The 27,960-nt window shown below is 41.2% G+C and overlaps 1 protein-coding gene across 1 annotated transcript; it reads right to left on the reverse strand.

Annotated features, from left to right (window-relative positions):
• Positions 1-162: 162 nt before the first annotated feature.
• On the reverse strand, positions 163-19,540 carry LOC135076642 (ER membrane protein complex subunit 1). The gene is made up of 21 exons (XM_063971065.1): positions 19,388-19,540; positions 19,189-19,304; positions 18,736-18,867; positions 18,278-18,476; positions 17,585-17,912; positions 16,991-17,183; positions 16,671-16,838; positions 16,392-16,520; positions 16,115-16,243; positions 15,110-15,226; positions 14,763-14,777; positions 13,257-13,429; positions 12,511-12,657; positions 11,866-12,033; positions 11,496-11,675; positions 11,031-11,135; positions 10,401-10,593; positions 8,044-8,196; positions 5,724-5,900; positions 4,177-4,410; positions 163-2,307 (listed from the first exon to the last, which is right to left on the reverse strand). Exons 1-21 carry the CDS (start codon positions 19,528-19,530, stop codon positions 2,147-2,149), a joined length of 3,360 nt encoding a protein of 1,119 aa, XP_063827135.1. The 5' UTR covers positions 19,531-19,540; the 3' UTR covers positions 163-2,146.
• Between the last annotated feature and the right edge of the window lie 8,420 nt (positions 19,541-27,960).

Below are 27,960 nucleotides of genomic sequence, written 5' to 3' on the forward strand. Positions count from 1 at the left end.
ACCTTGATGGCATTTGAATCGTGTCGCCCAATGAGATTGGCAATTCACGATGACAGATAACAGTCTGATGTGTCAGATACTAGTGTATAGGCCCTTTAAAACATTTTACTCGTTGTATTTTAACAAGAGCGCAGTAGAAGCTATTACGTTATTGTTTTATAAATAATACATTCATAGTTCAGGGATACAATATGCGAGTACGAGTAGACTGACACTGATTGAAAACGTTCCACAAAATAATGTACGCTCATGTAAATAACTAAACGAGTCATAATTTCATAATATTTGAGATGTAGCTATAAACAAGTTAATGATAAATTAAACAACATGTTAAACAAAAAAGATCGCAATACTTTAAACCTTAACTGCTAAACAACATACCTTCGTGAGCAATACAATTACGAACAAAAACCATACACTTATATGATCCCCAATATCTTACAAGTTAAAAATTCATTTATAAGGATTATGTTCTAAAGAAATGTAAATAAAGTGCAATTGATATAATATTATTCTAAGATAACAGAGTAAATGTTTAAGTGTAGTTAACAAATGCAATACTTAGTTTTTTTTACAATTTGCTAACTCGAGTAATAGATACATACTTGACAATCTATTTTGACCACACTTCCAAGTACAAAATCTACCTAACAGAATCGTACAAGTGTCTTAGACTTATCGAATCTTTATACGAATATCATCCCTTTTAAATCTCCCCAAAGCTCAGAAAAAAATCCCAGAGAATGGACAGTAATTTGTAATCTTACGCAGAGTAATATAATTGCATATTTTGAGGTTTAATAAGAGAAAGGAAATTCTAACATTTGGATTAACAACTTTAGAACATTCCGTTTCTTAATTACTTATTTTATTAAAATACCGATGATTGCTAGAAACCATCGTGTAAAAAATGCAGTTCAAATATTACTGACGTATTACGCAACGTATCTTAATATTAAATTCAAGAGGAATATTATATATCAATGTTTGCATTTTTTTATTAAAATCTAATCCAGGTATTTGCTATTCAATAAATTTTAGGTAAGTATTAATCCTGGAATGATTTTTGATAACAAGTGTTACTTATCACTTGTAAATAAATAATACAATATGACTACATTGCACTAGCTAATTATACATAAACCGAGATGTTTTGCAACGTAATCTATTTACATATTTTACAGTGAATAAATAAATAGTTCTATAAATTTTCATTAGCTTCCTTCATTCCTTTGCGATATGTTTTTGATATAAAATAACTTCAGAACGTTTTGTTAATATTTTCCAGTTTCACAAACTTAACGTTTTTAAAACATTTTAAAATTAATGCTAAATAGATCACGTCGCAATAAACTGAATACAAGTAGTTCTCAAATTAATTTGATCTCTTATTGATCTCTAATAATATTACTGACGTGTAATTTGTGAACTATTAAGCTCGATTCACACATATCAGTGAAGCCACAGTTCCGTCACAGTGCGAAATATTCTTTCATGCAGTTTCTATCGTCACTGACACTGACACTTGTCAGATGTATGGGATGCGTGCCGGTACTGTGACGGAACTGTAGCTTCACTGATATGTGTGAATCGAGCTTTACAGAGATTAGTTAACCAATAACTGTTTACTTTTTATTTATTTACTTACGTGAACACTCACTATACACGAATCACGAGGCTATATTTATATAAAGTCTATATTTATATTTTATTGAAGATTTGGACTGTGAAGACGACGGTGTTGGATATTACTTTTTGTTTAGCGCTTAAGCTAATACTGTTTTTGGTACTAAACATTACAGTCGGTAACATTATTTGGGCTGACTGCTAATTTGCTAGTTGACACCAAAGCAATAACTCCCAAGAATAATTTCGTGACATCACAGGGTATTTTATGCGACCTCTTAGGCCCAGAACAGACGGTGAAACGCAACTGCAACGAAACTGCAACTGCTAGTTACTTTTGAGTTGCATCTAAATGCCAATAGACTGGTGTTGTCAACTACCAAATTGAAGACAGCACAAGACAAACATAAATCAAGTTAAATATTTCCAAGTTCACTTTCCTCTCGATGTTAGATTAAGCGCTTAACACCGAACCAATACCGAAGTGGATCGCCACAGTCGCGCCGCTGTCGCCTCGCGATCACTTCCAGGCCATCTTGAGCATCTTGCGCGCCGCGAAGTATTTGGTGCTATACGTGGCAAGTATGAGGGCTCCCAGCACTACGGTGATCAGGTAGTAGTCGAAGTCGTCTTTGAGTAAGTCGAACGTTTTGTTTGGCGCCACTCGTGTGTAGAATAAGTCTGGGAAGAGAGATGATGCGTTGACTTTGTGATCTTTTGATATAAAGTTATTCTAAACAGTGACCGGTTGATCTTTAACTCATTTGTAAACTTGAAACTATACTTTAGTACCACGACCACACCTCTTATCCAAATAGAACATAAATCAAAAGACGCATTTTGGCACGCCCCGATGAACCACTGGGCTAGTAGTCTCCAGCCCTGAGGTTGCAGTAATGGCGCTGACTCTATGCATTGTGCGATTATAGTTCATCTTAAAAGGCAGAGGAAAGTAGCCAGCACCAAGCTCGTAGACTCCAATCCCGAAGGAGCAGTATAGATTGCGTTGATCCTATGCAGGGTTCTGTTCTAGTTGAGTACTGCATCGGCGGGTAGGGGTAGTTCGGGCGCGTAGGGCAATCTAATTGAAACCTAATTCTTAAAGTCACAAGGACGACACTCACCCAAGCCGGTAGCCAGCACCAAGCTCGTAGACTCTAATCCCGAAGGGGCAGTATAGATTGCGTTGATTCTATGCAGGGTTCTGTTATAGTTGAGTACTGCGTCGGCGGGTAGTGGTAGTTCGCGCGGGTAGGGCAATCTAATTGAAACCTAATTCTTAAAGCCACAAGGACGACACTCACCCAAGCCTGTAGCCAGCACCAAGCTTGTAGACTCCAGTCCTGAAGGCGCAGTGTATATTGCGTTGATTCTATGAAGGGTTCTGTTATAATTGAGTACTACTTCGGCGAGCTAATCGAAATCTAATTCTCAACGCCACAAGGACGACACTCACCCAAGCCAGTGGCCAGCACCAAGCTAGTGGACAGTCCCGAAGGAGCAGTATAGATTGCGTTGATCCTGTGCAGCGTCTTATTTTAGTTGAGTATTGCGTCGGCGGGTAGTGGTAGTTCTGGCACGTAGAGCAATTTAATTGGAACCTAAATCTGAACGCCACAAGGACGATACTCACCTAAGCCAGTAGCCAGCACTAAGCTCGTAGACTAATCCCGAAGGAGCAGTATAGATTGCGTTGATCCTATGCAGGGTTCTGTTATAGTTGAGTACTGCGTCGGCGGGTAGTGGTAGTTCGGGCGCGTAGAGTATCGGCGCGATCTAATTAGAACCTAATTCTTAAAGCCACAAGGACCACACTCACCTAAGCCGGTAGCCAGCACCAAGCTCGTAGACTCCAGTCCCGAAGGAGCAGTATAGATTGCGTTGATCCTATGCAAGGTTCTGTTATAGTTGAGTACTGCGTCGGCGGGTAGTGGCAGTTCGGGCGCGTAGAGTATCGGCGCGATCTAATTGGAACCTAATTCTTAAAGCCACAAGGACGACACTCACCCAAGCCAGTGGCCAGCACCAAGCTCGTAGACTCTAACCCCGAAGGAGCAGTATAGATTGCGTTGATTCTATGAAGTGTTCTGTTATAGTTGAGTACTGCGTCGGCGGGTAGTGGTAGTTCGGGCGCATAGAGTATCGGCGCGATCTAATTGAAACCTAATTCTTAAAGCCACAAGGACGACACTCACCCAAGCCAGTGGCCAGCACCAAGCTAGTGGACAGTCCCGAAGGAGCAGTATAGATTGCGTTGATCCTGTGCAGCGTCTTATTTTAGTTGAGTATTGCGTCGGCGGGTAGTGGTAGTTCTGGCACGTAGAGCAATTTAATTGGAACCTAAATCTGAACGCCACAAGGACGATACTCACCTAAGCCAGTAGCCAGCACTAAGCTCGTAGACTAATCCCGAAGGAGCAGTATAGATTGCGTTGATCCTATGCAGGGTTCTGTTGTAGTTGAGTACTGTGTCGGCGGGTAGTGGTAGTTCGGGCGCGTAGGGCAATCTAATTGAAACCTAATTCTTAAAGCCACAAGGACAAAACTCACCTAAGCCAGTAGCCAGCACCAAGCTAGTAGACTCCAGTCCCGAAGGCGCAGTGTAGATTGCGTTAATCCTATGAAGTGTTCTGTTATAGTTGAGTACTGCGTCGGCGGGTAGTGGTAGTTCGGGCGCGTATGGTATGAGGCCTTCTTCTCGCTGCTCGGGCGTGGGAGCCAGCGGTCGCCGCGGCTCCAAATACGCCCAAGGAAGTTCCAGTATCGCTCCGGTTGATAACGCCACTGCAAAGTTAAATCATTATGAGGTTATTATTAAAATAATGATATTTATCTCCAGCACGTTAGCTGCAGGAGCACGACTCTTTCTAATATACCAGACACAAATGGAGAATTTGGCCGACTGGCTGGATAGATTGGGCGAAATTAAATAATTACAGTTATCTGTGTACATCCTGTGATTGTAGACTTATTATAACATGGTGAGCTTTTCCAATGTTTAAGCTATTTTCTGATGAGGGGTACCACTCAACTCACTCATTGACGGGTGACAAGAGCTTACTCTACGAAGTGGGACCATTCTGGTGAATGCAAATGCGATAGTCTTGCTGCCGTTTCAGCTTTTACCAGTTGTCGCTATGACTAGGCCTTTACTTTACCGTGGTGCCAACTGTAGAGTGTGTAGAGTAAGGCCAAATCTAAAGTGTAAACAAAATAATCATTTATTTATTTATTCATGAATAGAACGGTAATACCAATTACACTATTCAAACAAGTCGTAACAAAGTTCAGAATAACATTTAAGTACTTATAAACAATCATGTAAGAATATAGTTTCTACTCACGCAACACATGTTTGTCCGTCAGTGATCGCTCGGTAGTGGTGACGGCGAAGGCGCGCGGCGCCGCGGGCAACACATATGCCGCGCGGTACACGCTGGGGGCGCGCGCGCCGCGGAACGAGCTGAATGCTGTGCCCGCTTCTAGCCAGCGGGACTTGCCCTCGTATAGTCTGGTCGCCGAGCATATAGAATTTCATCCAATGACCCTAAGCTACCCATCCTTATCGCTCGCGCGTAATTGCTGTCGCGCTCTCACACACACTGCGACCGCCCGTCGCACAGTCGCGACAGTGGGGTCATTGGACGAAATTATATCTGCTCGGCGACCGGACTTTAGTGCCATCCACGAAGATGCGCCCCACTAATTTTTGGTCGAGGGAAGCGCGGGGTATGGGAAGTTTGATCCGAACAATCTGAGCGTCATTATTGCAGTGTGCGTGTGCACTCATGGATAATTCAGCGTGTACTAATAATACTCAAACATTAGCGGAAGAATGTTGGGTCGCGACTTCGTGGAAGGCATTATCTATACAGCTCGAGTGCTAATGCCGAAGCCTTTTCTACATGAATAAATGTTCCACTCACGCAGCACGTGTTTATCCGTCAGCGATCGCTCGGTAGTGGTGACGGTGAAAGCGAGTGGCGCCGCGGAACGAACTGAAGGCCGCGCCCGCTTTCAGCCAGCGAGACTTGCTCTTGTACAAATCCAGTGCTAATGCTGAAGCCTTATTATACATGAACAAATGTTCTACTCACGCAACACGTGTTTGTCCGTCAGCGATCGCTCGGTAGTGGTGACGGCGAAGGCGCGCGGCGCCGCGGGCAGCACATATGCCGCGCGGTACACGCTGGGGGCGCGCGCGCCGCGGAAAGAGCTGAATGCTGTGCCCGCTTCTAGCCAGCGGGACTTGCCCTCGTACAGTTCTAAGGTACCTGATTATACCGAAATAGCCACTATAACACAAATAACAATATGTACTTTCAATGAGGGTTTTCGAGATTGAAAAATCCGCCAGATGGCAATACGTAGACGCGAGGTCCAAATGTTGCGTGATTGGTGGATTTTGACATATCTGTCAATGTCATGTCAAAAATAACCAATCATGCAGCATTTGGACCTCGCGTCTACGTATTGCCATCTGGCGGATTTTTCAATTGCGAAAACCCTCATTGAACAAGTACCAATAGATATTCAATCTCTGAGATTGGAAATGGTTTAGCTCATGCTGACAACAGCATTGATTTTCTTTTCAGGTCTTCGTCGAGAAAGTGGTCGTGAAAGCTTAGAAACGGGACCGGCTCCCGTCTCGGTCGCTGGTTTTGTGGTCTCCATTTGACTTGATGATGACTGACTTGTTACTTCCATATTTTGATCTTAATTGTTGGGAGGTAATGTTGTTAATACCTTTTATCTGTTACCTGCAGGCCTAGGATGCGCGCCGCGATAAGCCCATACGCTTATCATCTATTGATAAGATTTTATCTCAACGCGCATCCTAGCCCGGCTGGTGGTAACTGACATGTCACCATATTTTAATCTTGATCTAGTCTATATAAATAAAAATGAATTGTTGTTCGTTAGTCCGATTAAAACTCGAGAACGGCTGGGCCGATTGAGCTGATTTTGGTTTTAAAATGTTTGTCGTAGTCCAGGGTAGGTCTAAGCGGTGAGCGATATTGTTTTTCTGTGACAGACAAAATTCCACGCGGGCGAAGCCGCGGGCGGAAAGCTAGTTTAAGATAGAAGGATGTTTTCAGACTAGCTCACCAATCACCAATAAAGTTTTGCCTCGCATTAAATTCAATGAAATAACTGTTAAAAAACGGGAATCTGTTTGCTATCTCGGACTAATTTTAGAGAAAAACTTTAGTTTTGTCGAGCACATTAAACAGATCGGTGAAAAAGCTAAAAAGAACTTTTATGCTTTAAGTCACATTTCAACCTCGACGTGGGGTCTAACGTTTAAAATCCTCCGAGTAATATATTCGGCCACTTATTTAAGCTCCATTTGCTATAGTGCACCAGTTTGGGCTGACAGAGCTACTATAGGAGCCGCTCGACGGAAACTACTCCAAAGTCAACGCCTTGCATTGATTTTTCTTTGCAAAGCTTACAGAACTGTGAGCACGGAGGCTCTGCCAGTCCTGGCTGGTGTACTGCCGGTCGACTTAGAGGTACAAAAGCGTGCGGCTATGTACTTCGCATCAAGGGAAAATATAACCTCCGATTTCTTAAATAGCCGCGATCGTTCTAAAATAAGTCGATTATTTGATTCCCGAGAAGTCGTTGAAGAAGATTTACTTAATGAATGGCAAAAAAGATGGGATACGTCAGTCAAAGGACGTCACTTATATAAATTCTTCCCGAATGTACGCGAACGTCTAACTAGGCGATGGTTAGAAATCGACCATTGCTCGTCGCAGTTCCTCACGGGACATGGCAACTTTAAACATAAACTTCACGAATTCAAACTAGTTCCGTCTCCTTTTTGCGAGTGTTCCACTGATGATGTCAGTCATGAGCAGTCTGCCCATCATATCTTGTGGGAGTGTGATCTTTGGAAACATGAACGTGATATAATGCTTAATTCAATACAACATACATCTGTTTCCGCAATTTATTACACCGATCTTGTCGCGACAAGGAAAAATTTCCGTGCTTTCAAGCGATTTTGTGAAAAATATTATTGGCAGGTAGTTGCTAATTGCTCATAAGATAGGCCCCCTTAATTTAATTTATTGTCCGTGGTGCATAATCTTTTTCTTAAAGGTTTTAAACCTTTGTTTGTCACCTGTCATCCGCTTTGCAATGGAGGGAAGTCGAACCTTAATTTCGAACTCCTCCTATGTTCTTCTGATTAATTTCGTTGCGGGTCCAATGACAGTTTAACTTTCCCCCGGGACAAACTTGACCTTCATTGGTTGGGTTTTTGTGGCGGTCAAGCTGTAGATCCTGGCTACACAGGAGTTGCAGTGGTGGGAACGAGAGGTGGGAATAGTCCCGTGTTTTTTTTAGCTCACCAATCTTGCTCCCATATTTTGAACCTTATTGAGATGAACTAAGGTTACAACTCACCGATCTCAGTCCTACGATGCTTGTCGCTGTGGTAGACGAAGGCGGCGAAGTTGTCCTGCTGTACCGCCAGTGGGAGAGCCCGCGCGCGCCGCGCCGCAGCTGAAGCCAGTACCGCGCCTGACGCTGCGTCTACGCACGTCGCTACCACCACGTCTGAAAACCATTAGTCATAAATTTTCTACTAATAGGCTTTTATGAAGCGCTTTCACGCATCCTATTACAACTTTAATCTTACCTCTGCTTCGTTGACATAAATCTATTGTTACTTGTATTATTATACTTGTCGGCTCGTCAGGGATTCGAACCTCAGATATTGTGGGCGAAATAGGGTATCGTGCAATGAGAATGAGACTTGTGTTCGAACACTTTTAATAATCATCAAACAGAGTTCAAAATCAGCACTTAGTTCTTAGTACTACAATCTAGACTTCGTCGAGCGATAAAATAGGCACTAGATGAAACGTGGGACAGTTCCGTGACGATGTCTTCTCTTGTCGGCGTCCGGAGCGAAAGTGAGTTCGATCCGTCCCGCCGTGACCGTTACGACTCTGTCGAAGCGCGCCAAAGCGGTGTTGCGCCGATTCGCCGCTAGGTGGCGCACATGCGTTTCACTTTAAGTGTCCGTACTCATGACCGTCTGCGACATACTTATATTATTTCAGAGTATTTTGCAACATGTGGTATACATTTGGGACTGTTACTATTCCGAATCAGGCTACAGAAAAAAGCTGCTAATAACAAATGCAGCGGCTGTACGACTGGTTGATTTGTATTTCATAGCTGCCGCTTTCATAGCTCAATGACGAAGACCGCCTAGTTTGAGGTAGCCACATATACTGAGTGTGCATCACTGACATTTGTGTATAGTGTCAGACCCCTCGGTGACGAAGAAAAACGCATCGCCTTGTTTGAGCGCCCACGTATACTGTGCTACCACTGACCTTTATGTATAGGGTTGGGCCTGTCAGTGACGAAGAGAAACGCCCCGCCTAGTTTGCCCACCCTCGTATATTGGGCTACCACTGACCTTTATGTATAGGGTTGGCCCTGTCAGTGACGAAGAGAAACGCATCGCCCAGTTTGAGCGCCCCCTTATACTGGGCAACAACTGACCTTTATGTATAGGGTTGGGCCTGTCAGTGACGAAGAGAAACGCTCCGCCTAGTTTGAGGTAGCCACATATACTGAGTATGCACGACTGCCATTTGTGTATGGTGTCAGACCCCTCGGTGACGAAGAGAAACGCATCGCCTAGTTTGAGCGACCCCGTTTCGACCCTTCGGGTCCCTCCGTGTAGCTTGAGCGCCCCTGTCTAGGCCACAACTGACCTTTGTGTATAGGGTCGGGTCCCTCCGTGACGAACAGCACCATATTAGGGTTGGCGTGCTTGTACAGCACGCTGCGGTCGCCCAGCACGCGGCCCGCCGAGCCCGCGCGTATACTGGGCTACTAATGACTTTTGTGTATGGGGTCAGACTCCTTGGTGACGTAGAGAAACGCACGACGCCACGATGCATCGAGGGGAACCACCGCCTAGCTTGAGTGATCACGTCTTCTGGGCTACCATTGACCTTTGTGTATAAGGTAGGGCCTGTCAGTGACGAAGAGAAACGCACCGCCTAGTTTGCGCACCCACGTCTACTGAGTATGCACCACTGACATTTGTGTATGGGGTCAGACTCTTTGGTGACGAAAAGAAACGCACCGGCTAGTTTGAGCGACCCCGTTTCGACATTTATGTATGGGGTCGGGTCCCTAGCCCTGTGAGGTAGTCCCTTCGAGTCCCTCCGTGTAGCTTGAGCGCCCCTGTCTGTGCCACAACTGACCTTTGTGTATAGGATCGGGTCCCTCCGTCACGAACAGCACCATATTAGGGTTGGCGTGCTTGTACAGCACGCTGCGGTCGCCCAGCACGCGGCCCGCCGAGCCCGCGCGTATACTGGGCTACTAATGACTTTTGTGTATGGGGTCAGACTCCTTGGTGACGTAGAGAAACGCACGACGCCACGATGCATCGAGGGGAACCACCGCCTAGCTTGAGTGACCACGTCGTCTAGGCTACCACTGACCTTTGTGTATAGGATAGGGTCTGTCAGTGACGAAGAGAAACGCACCGCCGAGCTTGAGCGCCCCCATCTGTGCCACAACTGACCTTTGTGTATAGGGTCGGGTCCCTCCGTCACGAACAGCACGAGGTTGAGATTGGCGTGCTTGTAGAGCACGCTGCGGTCGCCGCCTAGTTAGCACGCCCACGTATACTGTGCTACCACTGACCTTTGTGTATGGGGTCTGGTCCCTAGCTCCATGACGAAGTCCCTCCACCTATCTTAAGCGCTTCCGTCTGTGCCACAACTGACCTTTGTGTATAGGGTCGGGTCCCTCCGTCACGAACAGCACCATATTAGGGTTGGCGTGCTTGTACAGCACGCTGCGGTCGCCCAGCACGCGGCCCGCCGAACCCGCGCGCCCGCCGCCGGCGCGCGCCGCCACGATGCGATGCGGCGAGCCTCCACCAAGCTTTAATGCCCATGTCTTTTGGGCTACCACTGCCTGGAAGGGAAGAAACAATAGTCAATGTAAGTTAAAAGGGTTTATAAAGTAGAGCTCGAACTCGAGCTAGAGCGAAAACACTGGGGAAACCAAGTCGGGTAAACGCAACTGTGCAAGTTTATTTTATTTTCATATAATCTATCTACATGAAATCAGACACTTTTTGTGTCCGGTTGTTTTCATTCGATAGCATACAACAACTAGGTTTCCTGCAACAGCTCCAAAGGAATTTCTTGGCGGATTTTTATTGGGGAAAGTTTGATGTCATCAGTCTAAAAACAATTGTGAGCATGCCCATCGTTCTAAGGTAGTATAGAATACTGCAAACTAGGGTTGGATAAAATAACCAAAGGATCGCGCCTCGTAGTATTCCTCAAAGGTTGCTTATTTCCAGAAATGAATTAAAATTAGCTGAAATAATGATGAAAATAACATACCCTGCCGTCGTATCTTAGGGCGTATCCTTGTACGTCAGCAGTGTGCTTGTCAGCTACGTAGAGATACATGTTCTCCACCAGAGGGCCGGCCGATGCGGGGAATACCTGTGTGAATAAATAAAAAGCAATAATTATACATAGCAATTAACACTTTCCTGGACAGTGAACTGCTATATACGTCATAACAATTAAACTTATATTGTGTCTGGGTTACTGTCCGGGAAAGTGTTAAGGTAAAGGGTAGCTCTGACTCAATCATCCATTTTAGAAAACATTTACATTTGAAGTAGGATAGCCAGTTCCTCTCTGGTTGAGGATTCCAAGTGAAACTAGCTTCCACCTTCAGCCTGATCATCACTTGATGTTGATAGATAATAGACTGTGTATTAACATTGATGGTCAAGAAATAAATTCGTATTGAGATGCAGGCCAAGAGATTCCTCGTTATGGTAAAAATCCACTTACTTGCACATTCTCGTCCTTATCCAGCAGCAATAGAGCATGCAGCTTTTCCGGGTCGGTGCGATGTAGTAACGCGCACTGCAGTAACTGTGTATCGAGGTGTAAGACCCTCTCGCCTACTAAAGTGCCGCGGATCGGGTTAAGGCTTATTATTAACCCGTTGCCTGCAACTATACCATACCACTCACTTGCACATTCTCGTCCTTATCCAACAGTAATAGAGCATGCAGCTTCTCCGGGTCGGTGCGGTGTAGTAACGCGCACTGCAGTAACTGTGTATCGAGGTGTAAGACCCTCTCGCCTACTAAAGTGCCGCGGATCGGGTTAAGGCTTATTATTAACCCTTTTCCTGCAACTATACTATACCACTCACTTGCACATTCTCGTCCTTATCCAGCAGTAATAGAGCATGCAGCTTCTCCGGGTCGGTGCGGTGTAGTAACGCGCACTGCAGTAACTGTGTGTCGAGGTGTAGCACTTGCTCGCCTACTAAAGTGCCCCGGATCGGGTTAAGGCTTATTATTAACCCGTTGCCTGTCTCCTGTGGACGATCAAATTAGTAGTATTCATTAAAAAAATATAAAAAATGACGTCCAAACAAACTAGGTGTACAATTTGAGTAAGAATGTGCAGTCGAGTCACAATTAAATATGACTGTTAATCTCAAAGTGGTTTCAGCGATTCCTAATTTCATCTCGCCCAGAAACCATAATGTAAGCGCTTAGTTAATATTCGTGTAATATTATCAATTTACCAGTAATTTTCATCATGAGTGCTCTCATTATGTTATTTTGACAATATTGATATTTGATTGATTGATCGTCGCGCGAATCGGCTTCACCATTTTGACGGTTTCGTACCCGTTAACGTGGCATGTGTTCGAAATTCGATCAACGGGTTAACTAAATTACGGCCAACTAGCAGCGATACAAAAGGTCGATACGACTGTCGAGTTGACAATATCTTCTATCTCTTCCCATCTTGTTTATTTCTCAAAGGATGAACTATACAAACATACCTCGTGTTTCCCCACAATAGTGAGGTATGCGTCGAGCGGCGGGTGGCGCGCCGAGCGCCGCGTGAACACGACCACGTTCTCAGCGTCCAAGCTGGGTTCGAAGCGCTGCCATAAGATCTCGCCGGATAGGTTGTCCATGCCGAATATCTGGGAGGAATAACATGCCATATTTAATACAGAAGCACTGGAATACTAGAAATAATACAACAGACCAAGAATATAACATACAAGTCAGACAAAACAAATGTGTACCGATAGTTTCTACTTTGTAGATCATAATATGCATTCGATATTCTTCTAACTTAATGTAAGCTTGTATTTTGGATATAATTTAACCTGTGATTGGCGACCATGGTATGAAATGAACACACAAGAATAGACGAATTTAAAACGTGTGAGCATGTTGTTTACCTACGAGTGCATACAAGCTAATCACAGCTGACTTGAATCTTCTTATGTTGATTAAAGATTGAGCGTCAAGTTTTGAATATGACTGTAAAAATATGTACTTAGTTCGATTGGCTTAGTCATCAAAATGACATCTTCTCAAAATGACAACCGGGATGCAAAATGTCCACTTCTCTCGAAATTACAACTTCTTAAAATGTCAACTTCGCTAAAAGACAACTTCTCACATAATATTGTCTATTTCGGATATTTCGATTATTTGTGGACATTTTGCGTCCCGGTTGTCATTTTGAGAAGTTGTCATTTTGATGACTAAGCCGTTCGATTATTATTCTTACCTTTCCAGCATCAGTGACCAGCACAATAATCTTGTGCAGATTGAAGTAGTCTCGAACCAACGCTGTGGATGTATCCTGGGTGTTGGTCTCCGCGCCTTTGAGGCTTTGGATCAGCGTCTGCAGCTGTTGAAACTGCGTCTGCAGGCGCCGGGAGAACGCGGCCCAAACCGAACCTAATGGTGAAGGTAATAGAAGCTGTATTTGCGTGAACATTATGGTTATTGTAAGAGTCAGAATTAGTTGAGTCGTTGGGTTCTAGTAGAAATTATTCCATTAAGCTACTGCTGTTTTGCAGTCACGCACGTCCCACGAGAATACATCAGTGCGATACCTACATCATAATATTTTCTTAGCTACTATGTTTTGTTTTTTTTTGTTTGTAAACAATCATTTGTATTGAATTGTCTTACATAATACATTAGATTTTAGATAACAACACTTCTAAAGTTTAATGTTCAAACACTTTCTTTTAAATGCAACCACATTTCACATCACAAGTTGATCAAGATTTTGTGGCTAACAAAAGTGGTACTGAACTATTATTTGCATTTATCCTTTATACTGAATCTGGATATTATTAACTAAACGTCCCCTAATAATATGCATCGGGCACCGGGTCAATCTTAACAAACCGGTTATGTCAACAGTGTGGGGCTACTCGGAAAAAGTTATCTGAAGTTTCGAATGTTGCTATCCCTCTCACGCAAAGCCAGATGCCAGCATGAGCGACAGTGACAGGTAGAGTCGAAACTGCGTAAACAGCATTTCGGAATAGCCCTACAGGCGACGGCGTATCAGGTAGCAGACAGCGGACATCGCCACTATAATTTCCTGACGACAGCCCGTGTGAAAAAGTTAGTGCTTTGAAGCAAAGATAAGAGCTTCTGGATGAGGACACTTTTACAAAGCTATTTTAGCACTCAAAATTTGACCTTATTTAGTTACGGAATTGGAATAACATTCATGAATAATTTACAATTTCACGATGACGGACGTTAGCAATGCCGAAGTTGTTAACAACTAAAAAGAAACTATGTGGATGTGAGTACAGTCAGCAACAAAAGTAGCGGTACATCAGAGACGCAGAAATGTCTATTCTCAACGAAGGAAGTGAGAAAAAAGGAGAGTTGCTTACCAGTCACGTGCAACTGCAAAAGCTAATAATTGTAGTTTGGAATTGTGTACATACTTATGTAGCTTATTGACAGGTAATCGAAAGTATAAAAACTACTATTTACAAGTGGGATTACTTCGCAATCAAGTAAATACGCCTGAACATATAGACTTAAAAATAAAAATCTAAATAACCCTCACTTGATCAGATTGAGAACTGATCTGATACTGCGATACGTTTTGCGAAGTTTGTCGAACATAAAAAAATTTAAACACCAAGGAAAATATACAAAATGAAAAAGGCTACCACAACAGGTCTCAGTCGGAAGAGATTTTAACACAAAGTCTAGCACACATATTTAGGTTCACACCCACAATCTACTGAATACTTACTATACATCTTGGCAGCTAGAAATAAAAAAAAGTTCAATTTAATTTTGTCTCTTCAAATATTCAAATCAAATTCTTCACATATTATGTATAGTACAAAGTTATCATAAAGAAATGTATCACATTCCTTCTTCAATAAAAGAAGTCGCATTCTTCATGGCATTCATGGCATCTTAACATCCATCCAATATCTAAGTTGCGCAAAACTCGATTCAAACTCAAGAAAGTAAATTATTGGCCAAATATAGAAAACAACAGTCACGCTTGAGATATGATTCATTTTGAAACTTTATTTTTTAGTGTCGATTAGCTATTAAAACTTTTTTAAATGACAAAATGAAATTACAAACCTTCTTTTTGGTCGAACTCGGACTCAATGGCAGCATCCAGGTCCGATACGGGCAGGTCAACGAACTCCACCGCGACCACGTTCGCTAGGGCTTCCTCGCGGGACCACAGGATGCGGCCTGTGACAAGTAAAAAACAGAAATTGGCTAAGTATCTCTAATGTAATGCTTCAACCATGTAAATTGTAAAATTGCTGTTGAGTTTCTCAATAAATAAATAAAATAAAATATCATAGAGAAAAATATTTCAATTAGTTTTGAAATTCATCTAACCGAATTTTAAATATAGTAAGGAACTATTAAGTTTTGTCTAGATTCACGCACGTGTACGAATCGTGCACGCACAGTATGCGCCTCAAACGGCAACTATTTACGTATCAAATAGATTCAGCGCGCGCGTGCAGCATAGAAGCGCTCTCTGTAGTAGCTAAGCCCAAAACAGCAGATGCACGCGTATCGCAAAGTTGGTGTCGGTGCATCAAGTGCACCGAGTCGTCCGCAGCAGTTATCAGCAGGCGGCAGGCGTGCATCAGTACAGTGCGGCAGGCTCGGGCTCCACCAGCCGAAATGACACGTCTGAGCCAAACTCAAGTCTAATGTCGGCGGATCAAACCCAAAACCACTCACTTCCCTGTTACATAAAACGCTCGAAGTCACGCAGCTAGCTCGGGCTCCGCTAGCTGAAACACAGCGTCCGGTTGTTACTAAGAAACCAAGTAATCCACTTACCTCCTTGTTGCATCAGGTGCACCGAGTCATCCGCAGCGGTTATCAGTAGGCGGCAGGCGTGCATTTCGCGTGGCGTGGTGCTACACAAAGTTGCCGCCAACTCGGGCTCCACAGGTCGAAATGACGCGTCTGAGCCAAACCCAAGTCTAATATCGGCGTATCACACCCAAGTCCACTCACTTCCCTGCTACATAAAACGCTCGAAGTCATCCGCAGCTAGCTCGGGCTCCGCTAGCTGAAACACAGCGTCCTAACCTTAAAACCAAGTATTCCACTCACCTCCTTGCTGCATAAGGTGCACCGAGTCATCAGCAGCGGTTATCAGCAGGCGGCAGGCGTGCATCTCGCGTGGCGTGGTGCTACACAAAGTTGCCGCCAACTCGGGCACCACCAGCCGAAATGACGCGTCTGAGCCAAACCCAAGTCTAATATCGGCGTATCAAACCCAAATAAACTCACTTCCCTACTACATAAAACGCTCAGTCATCCGCAGCTAGCTCGGGCTCCGCTAGCCGAAACACAGCGTCCTAACCTTAAAACCAAGTATTCCACTCACCTCCTTGTTGCATAAGGTGCACCGAGTCATCCGCAGCGGTTATCAGCAGGCGGCAGGCGTGCATCTCGCGCGGCGTGGTGCTACACAAAGTTGCCGCCAATTCGGGCTCCACCGGCCGAAATGACACGTCTGAGCCAAACCCAAGTCTAATATCGGCGTATCACACCCAAGTCCACTCACTTCCCTGCTACATAAAACGCTCGAAGTCATCCGCAGCTAGCTCGGGCTCCGCTAGCTGAAACACAGCGTCCTAACCTTAAAACCAAGTATTCCACTCACCTCCTTGCTGCATAAGGTGCACCGAGTCATCCGCAGCGGTTATAAGCAGGCGGCAAGCGTGCATCTCGCATGGCGTGGTACTGCACAGTGCGGCAGACTCGGACTCCGCCGGCCGAAATGAACACAAAGTTGCCGCCAATTCGGGCTCCACCAGCCGAAATGACGCGTCTGAGCCAAACCCAAGTCTAATATCGGCGTATCACACCCAAATCCACTCACTTCCCTGCTACATAAAACGCTCTAAGCAGCATCCGCAGCTAGCTTGGGCTCCGCTAGCTGAAACACAGCGTCCTAACCTTAAAACCAAGTATTCCACTCACCTCCTTGCTGCATCAGGTGCACCGAGTCATCAGCAGCGGTTATCAGCAGGCGGCAGGCGTGCATCTCGCGTGGCGTGGTGCTACACAAAGTTGCCGCCAACTCGGGCTCCACCGGCCGGAATGCCGCGTCTGAGCTGCGAATCTCGGATACTGGAGCGCCTGTGGACGCGCTGTGAGCCGTAAGGGAGAAGCCCTGAAAAGAATTGTAGGGATGATTAATGTTGCATAACCTAGGAACTGCCAGTTACGAACTGGGATTGAGAGTTTATAATAGGCTGGTTGGATGCATACTGCTTCAAACCTGTTAACTATTCAGTCCTACAATTAACGTCATTTCATCTGCCGACTTTTTTAGGAGAATACACAATAAATAAAGTAATAAACAAGTACAGCTTATGACCACTGTCTGTGGAGGAACACTATAATGTGGTCGCGATCCTCATCAGTAAGGGACCGAGGAAGAAAAAGGAGTATAAGAAGAATAAGCAATTTTTATTGTGATCTCAGTTCATTCTCAAAGGCTTGTTTGTTATTCAATGTTAACTTGTTTTTTGATGTACAACCCTTGATATTTGCAATCATAAACATACTAACCTTAACCTCATCAGTCCATGTTTGCAGTACCAGTTGTCCACTGCCACTGTCTACTATAGCCACACTGGCCGACTGGTCCGCCACACTGACGCCTAGCACTTGGAACTCATTATTCTTGATCAGAACAATCTTCTTGTCCCCTATAATGAAGCCAGGCTGCACACTGTTAGCATCTAAAGGTCTGATATTGCCGTCGTCTTCAGAGATGTACTGGGAGAGTGGCTTGCTTATAATTTGTACTGCATTTGATGTTACATCCAGTGAGAGCAGCAATTGACTTCCCATGTTGCCAGAGACACAGCTGTAGTACGGAGCTGATAGTACACATCTGAAAGCAAAAAATATTGTGATTTTCCAATTAGTATTCTTACGAAGTTCTTCTTTATAACTTGATCCTTATGTAGGCCATGACATTATGAACAATCACTACAAAAGATTAGGAACAAACTCAGATCAACAACCAGAGAAAACAAGATAATACTATCTTAGCAACAAAGAAAGCTGATAATGATGATGATGATGAAGTGAAATGGGAAAAGGCATAGAAGATTCTTTGTAAATCTTGTAAACATTATCTACACACGTGAATTTCTTTTTGCATAATAATTATGTAAGCCCTTTTGTCATTTTTTAATCTTTTTTAAAAGCAAATCGCTACAATGCAATCCATACATATAAATGTATGAAACTTACCCCTCATTAGTCCAAATAGCCGGCAACCTAGACGTAGCTCCCCTATTCTGGCCAGTCATCAGGTTGTACATGGACACCTCGAGGTGGGATCCGAACACGGGCAGCAGGTGCACCAGCATGCCCTGCTGCACCCACCACTCCGAGAACTCTGCGTGCTCTTCCTTCTGCAGGGTCAGCGACCATTCCCATAGGAGCACACCTGGAATTGTAAGTGTTGTCATTACAAAGGAATCTTATAAATTGTGGATGAATTTATTACATAGTGATTCAAGGGAAAACTCAATCAAATCTGAAAGAAAAAAGTATCTTACTACTGTACTATTTAGGAATTAAGAATTGGAAACAATCAAAAGGAAAACCAGAAAGCTAGAAAATGTACATGCAAAAAAGGGGTAGATCTTTTTCATAATAATAAAAGTTATCATAGTCTCTTTAATACTGAAAAATATATTTTTTACCTGTTGTTGAGTCCCATCCCCTCACTAGATAAGGATTGGACCCAGTGACAGTCACGACTTTCTCCGAGACATGCAGAAGGTGGATATTGCCTGTAGACGCACTTTCTAGTACGTGGCGCCATACTACTTGCCCTAAACCAGAAGAAAAGCAAGTAGAATTACAAAACAGACCTCTAAGTTGAACAACTTTAATTTCAATACTTTTTTGCTAAGTCATACAAAAAGTTCATATAAGATTCTAATTCATCTAGCTAGACAGATGAAGCTAAATAAGATTCATTCATCAGAGCTCATTAATCAATAAGAATGTAGGGGTTACTTCATTTTGCACTTACTGTTTCTATTGCTCACTTAGCATAATGTAATTTAATGTTTATTCAGCAAGTCATTCAATGTTTTTTCATTGTTATCACTACCTAATTAAAAACGGAAACATTGAATAAAATCAATTACCTGTCTTCAGATTCAAAGCCGCTAATACATTCTCTTCAGTGGCCACAATAATCTTTTTGGCCGTTGAAACTGTGTCAAACTGTGAGAATTTTATCCTTCCCACGTATGTTTGCCGCCTGAAAGTAATAATTTCATTAAAAATTCACCAAACTGTGAACCTTCAGTGACATGAATATTATAACCTAAAATGTTAATTTACCAGTCGAATTTGCCTATTTGATCCTCGTATATACATACTGAGAGATTAATTAAGCTAAAGAACACAATAAACCAGTTGAAACTGTTTAAAAATTTTAATAAACCCAAAAAATTGGGTTTGATAGAAATTGACAGCACCCCCATATCTAAATGACTGAAATGAATAATGTTGACATCACATAAATTAAAATTACTTCTAACATCTCGGAATACATCGCCAACATCTCACGGTGGCATGCACGGTGGATATGTCACAAAATATGTTTAAACAATATCATAAAAAAAAATATTATTAATTAAGTAATTTAGATTTTGAGTTAGGAAAAAAGATAATGTATAACGACACCTTCAGGTTCAATTGTCGTATAAACCATTTTGGCCAAATTGAGTTATATAAGGTGTTATTTTTTGTACTGATCATACTTTACCAACGCATCTAATAAAATCATACAAATACAACCCAAGTGTTTTTAAAAAAAAATTCAGGCTAGTTTTCGAGTAAAACGACAAAGAATGTTTCGAAAAAAATAAAAAATAAATCATCCTTTGAGCGCGGTGAGTATTCGTTTGTACGCACTATCGTAGTAGCCGGCCGAGGGCAACGACCTGCCACGTGCCGCGCCGCGTGAGTCGGCCATATTGATATCGCTCGCTGCCATGCCAGTCGCTCCGCGCCCACAGCCCGCGCCGAGCCGCCGATCGGCATGCGGGAGCGCAACAACATAAATAATCGTCCCAGTCCGTCCAATGCGCCCAAACGTATTGCAGTGTATGTGTGATTTATTACAATGCCGCGCTTGATCAATAACAAAACGCAGGTGAAATTATGTTTCGGGCACACTAACTGGCCGACGAGAAACATTGACGAGTCGAAAACCTTCATTGCTTGTTTGGAGCCGCGCAGCGCTTCAGGGAGCGCAGCCGTATCCTGACTTGACGAGATTCCGTGCGCTTCGAGGACGAAGTTCTGGATTTCAATTTCAATCACCGGCACAGTGCTGGCGGTACCCAGATGCGAGCGCCGCAGACGGCGGCTTTTGCGTAAAAATACGGAATGCCTTATCAAGGAGTTGTTGCCAAAGGGCCACGACCGCGACCTAGTTCTATCGATGGTTATTGCGGAAGTCTACCTAGGTACATACCTACAGTGTGATTTGGACAGATGAGTGCTTGTTTACGCGAAAGGGACTTTTTCCGTAAAAAAGTTAGTGCGCGAATTGTGAATACAACATCCGACGTGGTGTCTAGTGAACAGCAAGCAAGTGTGCAGCCCGAAAGCATTACCTCAATTCGATCGTGGCTAGATTAGACAGTGCAAGACAGTGTTTACGTGAACATTCAACAAAGGCTTGACGTTCAAAATGTATTGTGATTTGTGTAATAATAACCTAGGAACTTTAAATAACAACATTCAAAATAGGTAAATGTGTGAATAAGTAAAATCAATGAATCTAAAGTGTGATGGCAAATCATAATTTAGGAATTAAAACCAGGAAAATTGATCAGTGAGTTTTATTTACAACACCTATTCATATTCAATATTAGGGTGCATTTCCACTGAAGCGAAGCGAAGTAGTAATAGGTATGTAGGTACCTATCAATTTTTTATTACGTCTCTAAATAAATTGCGTAGGCATTACGAAACCGTAGATATTGAATTCCAATTTCTATCCTTTTTTAAATTTCTAGTTTAACGCGGATGATTCGCCTCGGTTCGTTGGAAAAGTCCCCCGCTATTACACTAATGAAAATACACTTATTTACCTACTTATGTAGCTAGATTTTGTTTCTCCCAGCGCGTAGTACCTATTAACATGACGTAACATCGTACATACTCACGAGTGATAATTTTTGGTAACGTAGGTTTAGTGTAATCTAACCTTTATGTGTGTGAACGTTGAATGAATGCGCGCGGCCATTGTTCGTACTCGTATGAATGAAATGAGTAAAGAAAGAGAGAGAGGCAGTGAGTGAAGACAGGATGGTTGTAAAAATAATATCTTTTTTTTGTTAGGAAAAGTAAAAACAAAAACTAGCCTGAATTTTTTTTTAAAAACACTTGGGTTGTATTTGTATGATTTTATTAGATGCGTTGGTAAAGTATGATCAGTACAAAAAATAACACCTTATATATACCATTTTAATCAGAATTTTTTTCTCTATCGAGCTGTATATTCGATATATTGAAATTCGCTAAAAAAATGTTTATACGCCCCAAAAAACTATAGCCTAAAAGATAAATAAATACCTTATAAACGATGTAAAAACCGAATGCTTGTATTTGGTATTTTTGCTAAGATGTATCAACCATACATTTTTTTAAGCCAGGATGTAAAACTCTCTCGTAATTGAAAATGGTTTTTACGCCCAAAGACATATGGCCAGATATTTGGATCCAACGTCGTAAGTCCACGTATTCAATATGGTAATTATCTGTTTCATATTCATATTCATTTGTTTATTGCATCACATATGTATGTATGGACAGTAAGTAAGTTTTTCTTAATTAAAAAGTTAAATAAAGTTGATTGTTTCTACTTTTAAAGATAATAACTAGATAGGTAGGTATATAAGGTTGCTTTCCAGGTCCAGTACATTCATGAATTGATCTCGACTAAATGTGATGAATTCAAGACTTTTAAACAAAGCAAACAAGCCATAGTGTGCTCATGAAGGCTATTTATACCCTTTTGATATGCTCTGTAATAATTTGTTACTTTACAAGTACTATTAGGGATGATGACTAGGTAATGAAATCGAAATTAGAAAATATTACTCATATTTTTTTTCCATAATCGAATAATTACAGTGTTATATTGAGTTGAAATGTCGCGTGACGTCACTTTTGAGTAAAAATTCTACTCTAGCGTGACGTATCGCGCCATTTCAACTCGATGTAGCACTGTTATTATTTAATTATGAAAGAAAATAAAAAATATGAGTCTAATATTTTCTAATTATCTGTCTGACGGACAAATAATTGAAATTTTGTCATCTAGCCTTTACTTTTAGCTGTACTTTAAATTTGGGTTTCTTGTAAAGATATAAATTCCTTAGAGAAATTCTCAAAAAATTACAAATCCTTCTCCTGAGCATACTGGGGCTCTTCTCTTTATGCAAAATTTATCATAACCAAACGAATTCAATATGAGTCAGCAGAGAACCAGGAAAGCTGTCTTCATGTTTTGCTGTAATTGTATTTTTTTGTTCAAAATTTATGGTGATTAGTTTTGTTTAAAATTATTAGTTTTGCCATAATTTTCCTGCAAAATTAAAAAAAAAAACAATAAACTTGTTATTTTTCGTATGCAAGCAAATTTATTATTTCTACCTCAACCAAATAATAGTTTTTACACTGTTAAATATCTTTGTGCAAATTCTCTAAACAACAAAAGCCTGGAAATAGTAAACAATACATTATTTACATGTATAGTTTTAATAATACATTTGAATAAATCACTTTATCAATGGGTATATAAACCAAAAAAAATACATCTAATGGTCTTTAAGCCATCAATTTCAGTCTCGTGTTTACTAAAAAATCAAATACGACGTAAAGAGTTATTTTTAGGTCCAATATAATGGGTCGTATAAACCACCGAGTGCCTTTTTTAAGGACGTAACTCCAAGATAACTTTTAAACTACTGAAGATACCCATTTTTTAAATATCTAGACTTTTTCATCGCAAGAATTGAAAAATGTTTTCTCTTGGTCATTTTTTTATAACTTCTCAAATAAAAAAGTTACGATTTTTTTATTAAAAAAAAAAACGTCTTTTGGCTCTCCTGAAAAGTAGGGTTTTGGTTTATACGACAATTGAACCTGAAGGTATCGATAAGTAATTTGTCAATTTAAAACTTTGATCACCAGCAGAGTAATCAATCAAACTAAAAAATATTAATTAATCTCCTTCTCAAAAAGACATGGAGTGTTGTTCGGAACCGATTCAGACCTTTTGCTACAGTGGCGGCTCGATCGTCCTATGGCACCCCCTGGTACCCCCAGGATTTGTGTTACCTACCGATTCGAAGATTGAAAGAAGACAATCGCACCCCCCCATATCATGACAATGCAGCCAGTGAGTACTAATCTGCGCGACTGTTGTCACTCCCTGATGCTTGGCTGCTTGGCACCCGGGGCGGACTTCTTTTTTTAGGTTTTATTACTTTTTTATACTTTTTAGTTACTTTTGTAATGTGTTTTTTATTTTGTCGGATTGTTTCAAAATTTTATTTTGTAATAGGTTAATAATGTGAAAATGATACAATATTTTAAATGTATTGTGAATAATTTATTCCTATTGGATTATTGGACAAATAAAATCATTTCACTTTGTATTCATTGACGTTCTCTCTAATGTGAAGAAATCTACTAATTCAAGTACAGTTAATTGTTATGGCAATATTCTTTGAACGTTCCGTTTCACGCATTTTATTTTCTTTTATTTTGGTTCTTGTATCAAAATAATGTTTTGTTTAAATCCTATTGGAAATATTATTTTCCTCATTTGATTTTGCTTGAAGAACGCGAACGTGTGATTGGCCACCGCGAATATAACTAACCAATAAGTTAGTACTCAATGGGAATGGTAGCACCTTGAAAACTATAGCTTTGACATAATTTAAATTCCCTCACCTGTTTAAATTGGAAGAAACTTTAACTTTTACTTAATTCCAATAATGTAACTAGCTGCAAATCCGCATAATGCCACGATCATACACATTGGATCACCAATGTGAAACAAAAATGAATGAAAAAACTTCGTTGAAAATAGTTAGGCTGTGTGCTCGCACTAGGCGGCTTTCACCGGGAGGGAACATTCCAGGTGCAAGCTCTCGCGGCGATTAATCGCTGTGGTGACCGTACTTCACGTTATAAGTAGGTTAACAGTATGTAGGTACCACAGGTAGTAAGTGCCCAGCAACAGGCAACTTTTGGTCTTATGGCCAGTACCCTGAGCACGAACTCTCGTAATCCTACCGTAAACAAGCGTAACGTCGCTGTCTTGTTTTTCATACAAATAAAAAGAAACGATTATCATACCACAGAGAACGATATTTATTCGTGCTCCGGGTACTGAATCTTAATACAGACAGCGTACTTTGATTGGCTTTAGTGAGCATTTTAGCTAACAGTGTGCCCTCAGTAACGAAAAAACTCAAGTTCATCGCCATCAACCCAAAGAAGAAGAAGAACCTTTTAGCTAATATCTAGGTATTTTAAGTCGGTTGGTCCCAATAACAAAAACTATCATTATTATATTCACGGTAGGTAAGATGAGTAGCTACCTACCTAATTAGAATTAGATAATTATTTATTATCGTAAAAAGTTGTAACGTTTGGTCACCGCGCATCATCCGCATCTTGCTGAGTGCGCGTAGTTCGGTATTTAAATGCATAGTGCAATTTATGTTCGTTAACAACCTTCGCAGAAGTCGTGAATTATTTATTGAACATTTCCATTCCTGAATGAAGACACAAGCCATTGCCAATCAACCGGTAACGAACAGCCGTTTCCATTGGAAGCTTTCCAAACAATAGCCTGCAGCGAAATTAAAAGTTGACTTTGTAAATTACAATTTTATGATCACAAGAAGCAGAGATGTAATACAAGTTGTAGTTTTAGATATATAAGTTTAGAATTAAAACTTAAAACGTGATTAAAACTTAAGATAGACTTGGGGATGTGATGTGATTGACTGAATTTCAGTAGGCCGTAATATTAGACTTGTTGAATTTCACGCTTATAGTTATTTAACTACATATTATTGTAATTTACCTTTAAGCACCGTATCCAGAATAGCTGAATGACTTATGGCATTAAGCTCGCCTTTTTGTACGGAACATTGATAAGTGTGTGCAATAAAGTCTTTAAATAAAATAAATAAAAATAAATAATAGCGAGCCTTCTAAAAGTAAGTAACCATATTTAGGTATAACTTGAGGGTAGGTAGACGTTGAAAATCATGTTGGAACCCGCGTGTCTTGTTTAACATTTATCTATGAGCTCTCTTTTGTCAAAAAATTTTTTTTCTCTATCTCAACTTGTCTATTTTAATTATATTCTAAAAATGATAAACCCCGTGTAACAGGAATACACAGCGCAGTTTAACATGGCGTTCGTCGCTGCTGCATGCGGTCGGCGCAGTGCCGCACCGTGCTGCAATGCCGATGTCCGCGGCACTGCATCCGCAAATGCTTACATTTTGTTTATGTTCACGTAAATGGTACGGTGCAGAATTGTTTTTTAACGCATAGTAAGTAAGATCATTATCTTTATTTCACTGCAATGCGTTGGAATATACTCAATTAAGTAACTTACTAAAATGTTGTGAGCTAGAGTAGAGAAAGTTAAATGCGAGTACCTACATATTTTACGCACAGTTTGTCATCATCATACGGATGACAATAATGTTGACATGGTAGGTACGGTGCTTGCATATTGCTACATAACTATTTCTCGGTACCTCAACTCTTTTAAGTTAAACCATAGGCTCTACGTCGTCGACTCTACAGGGTGTTTGGTAAATGGGTATATGAGCCGACACTAGCCCATGTTAACATGGGCATATAAATGGTATGGTGAAGTCAGAAATTTGATATCATCATTTTTTTTTAAATTTTATACAAAATACATTTTATAAAATCCGATTTGTATGCCATACGACCATTTATATGCCCATGTTAACATGGGCTAGTGTCGGCTCATATACCCATTTACCTAACACCCTGTATACATCATCATCATCATTTTAGCCATAGGACGTCCACTGCTGAACATAGGCCTCCCCCAATGCTTTCCATGTTGATCGATTGGTAGCGGCCTGCGTCCAGCGCTTCCCTGCTACCTTTACGATGTCGTCGGTCTACCTTGTGGGTGGACGTCCCACGCTGCGTTTCCCGGTACGCGGCCTCCCTTCCAGAACCTTGCTGCCCCATCGGCCGTCAGTTCTGCGTACTATGTGCCCTGCCCATTGCCACTTCAGCTTGCTAATCCGTCGGGCTATGTCAGCGACTTTAGTTCGTTTACGGATCTCCTCATTCATCTCGCAAAGAAACACCGAGCATAGCCCTCTAGCATAGCGACTCTACATCCACTAGCCAAATTTAACACGAGCGAAGCCGCGGACGGAAAGCTAGTTATGTCATAAATAATAGAAGAGCGAAAAAGTCTGGTAGATATAAGTTGCCTGTTAATTCAGAATCTGCAAATTGTATTCACTCATAGAATGACTTACCTATTTTGTTTAGTATTGTAAAAAGAGAATCCACACTTACACTACCTATACTTAAATTAATTAATCGCATTCTTACAAAACCTAACGATGCAATCGGCCTACCTAATAAGTCGGCAACAATTTATTACAAAATGATTTATTATAAGTACCTAACTACCTGCTTACGTATACCTACTGTAACATAATATTATTATTTGCTATAACTATTACTATTATGAATTTTTATGCATAAATATTCACTAATAATGAACCTAAATTAGCTGTATACCTACTTAAAATTATGTAATAGGTTGGGCGACTAACATCGACTAGAAAATTACACTGGAACTTAGTTTCAAATAAGTTTTCTTTCTCTCTATGTCCTCATTAATCCTTTATTATATGAAAGTTTTTCATACAGGGTGACAGGTAAAGCGATACATTCCTTGAAAGGGGTTAAAGTAGAGCTTATTTGCAGTCATTTAAGTCATATGACACCATGTCCGAAACTTGTTCATTTCCAAGTTATTCAAGATTTAAGTATTTTTTAAAAAATCTCCAGTTTTTATGTTAAAATGTACCCTTGTAATGAAGAATACGGAATAATGTTAACTTTTTTGTTGTATTCGTATAGCTAAATAATAAGATTGACATTTTAAATTTAAATTTGCAAGAAAGAATCGTCATTACTCAAGTAAAAGCTAAAAAACTATGTATTGTTTTGCAAAAAAAATATGTTTTAGGTAATTAAACGAAGAATTTCCAAGAAAAAATGTATGAAATGTTGTGTACAAATTACAGAATTTAGTTCCTTGATTCATTAGCTATTCAAAAAGGTACAGGTGTTTAACAAACACTGCATAATTATTTTTTTATTTGAATTTAAACGTCTAGTAAGATACTTTCATAAAAAAATAAATAATTAAAAAAGTCACAATAACAACTGTTCTTGGGTCTCAATAAATGAAAAACTTAGTATTTTAATAATAATTGTATCACCTAATTTTATCTAGGTACCTTACTTTAAGTCCTGCTCAAACTGTGAGCCCCGTCTTCTAATACAAGCTCGTAGTCTGTTTCTCACTTTTGTTTTTGTGACTCTTGTTGTCAAACTGCTGAATATCTTGAGCTGCCCTCTGAATGCTCTCACGAAGCTCTTGCTCGTTGTTTACGGGGGTTACATACAAGAGATACTTCATGTGACCCCATAAATTAAAATCGCAAGGGGTCAGATCCGGACTTCTGGCTGGCCAAGGAATGGGTCCACCGCGCCCAATCCAACGAAGTGGATATTGTTGATCCATCCATTGGCGTACACTGAGCCGAAAGTGTGCTGTGTGTGTGAAAGCTTCGTGA

This window comes from Ostrinia nubilalis, chromosome 12 (genome assembly GCF_963855985.1).
Source record: "Ostrinia nubilalis chromosome 12, ilOstNubi1.1, whole genome shotgun sequence".
NCBI lineage: Eukaryota > Metazoa > Arthropoda > Insecta > Lepidoptera > Crambidae > Ostrinia > Ostrinia nubilalis.

Coding starts and splice junctions, on each gene's coding strand:
- LOC135076642 (XM_063971065.1), bottom strand. CDS start 19,530: ATGGGGGTGCTGTCAATTTCTATCAAACCCAATTTTTTGGGTTTATTA. Junction 11,136..11,495: donor ATAAGGACGAGAATGTGCAA/GTAAGTGGATTT, acceptor TTATTCACACAG/GTATTCCCCGCATCGGCCGG. Junction 8,197..10,400: donor ACCCGACCCTATACACAAAG/GTCAGTTGTGGC, acceptor AATGGTTTTCAG/ACGTGGTGGTAGCGACGTGC.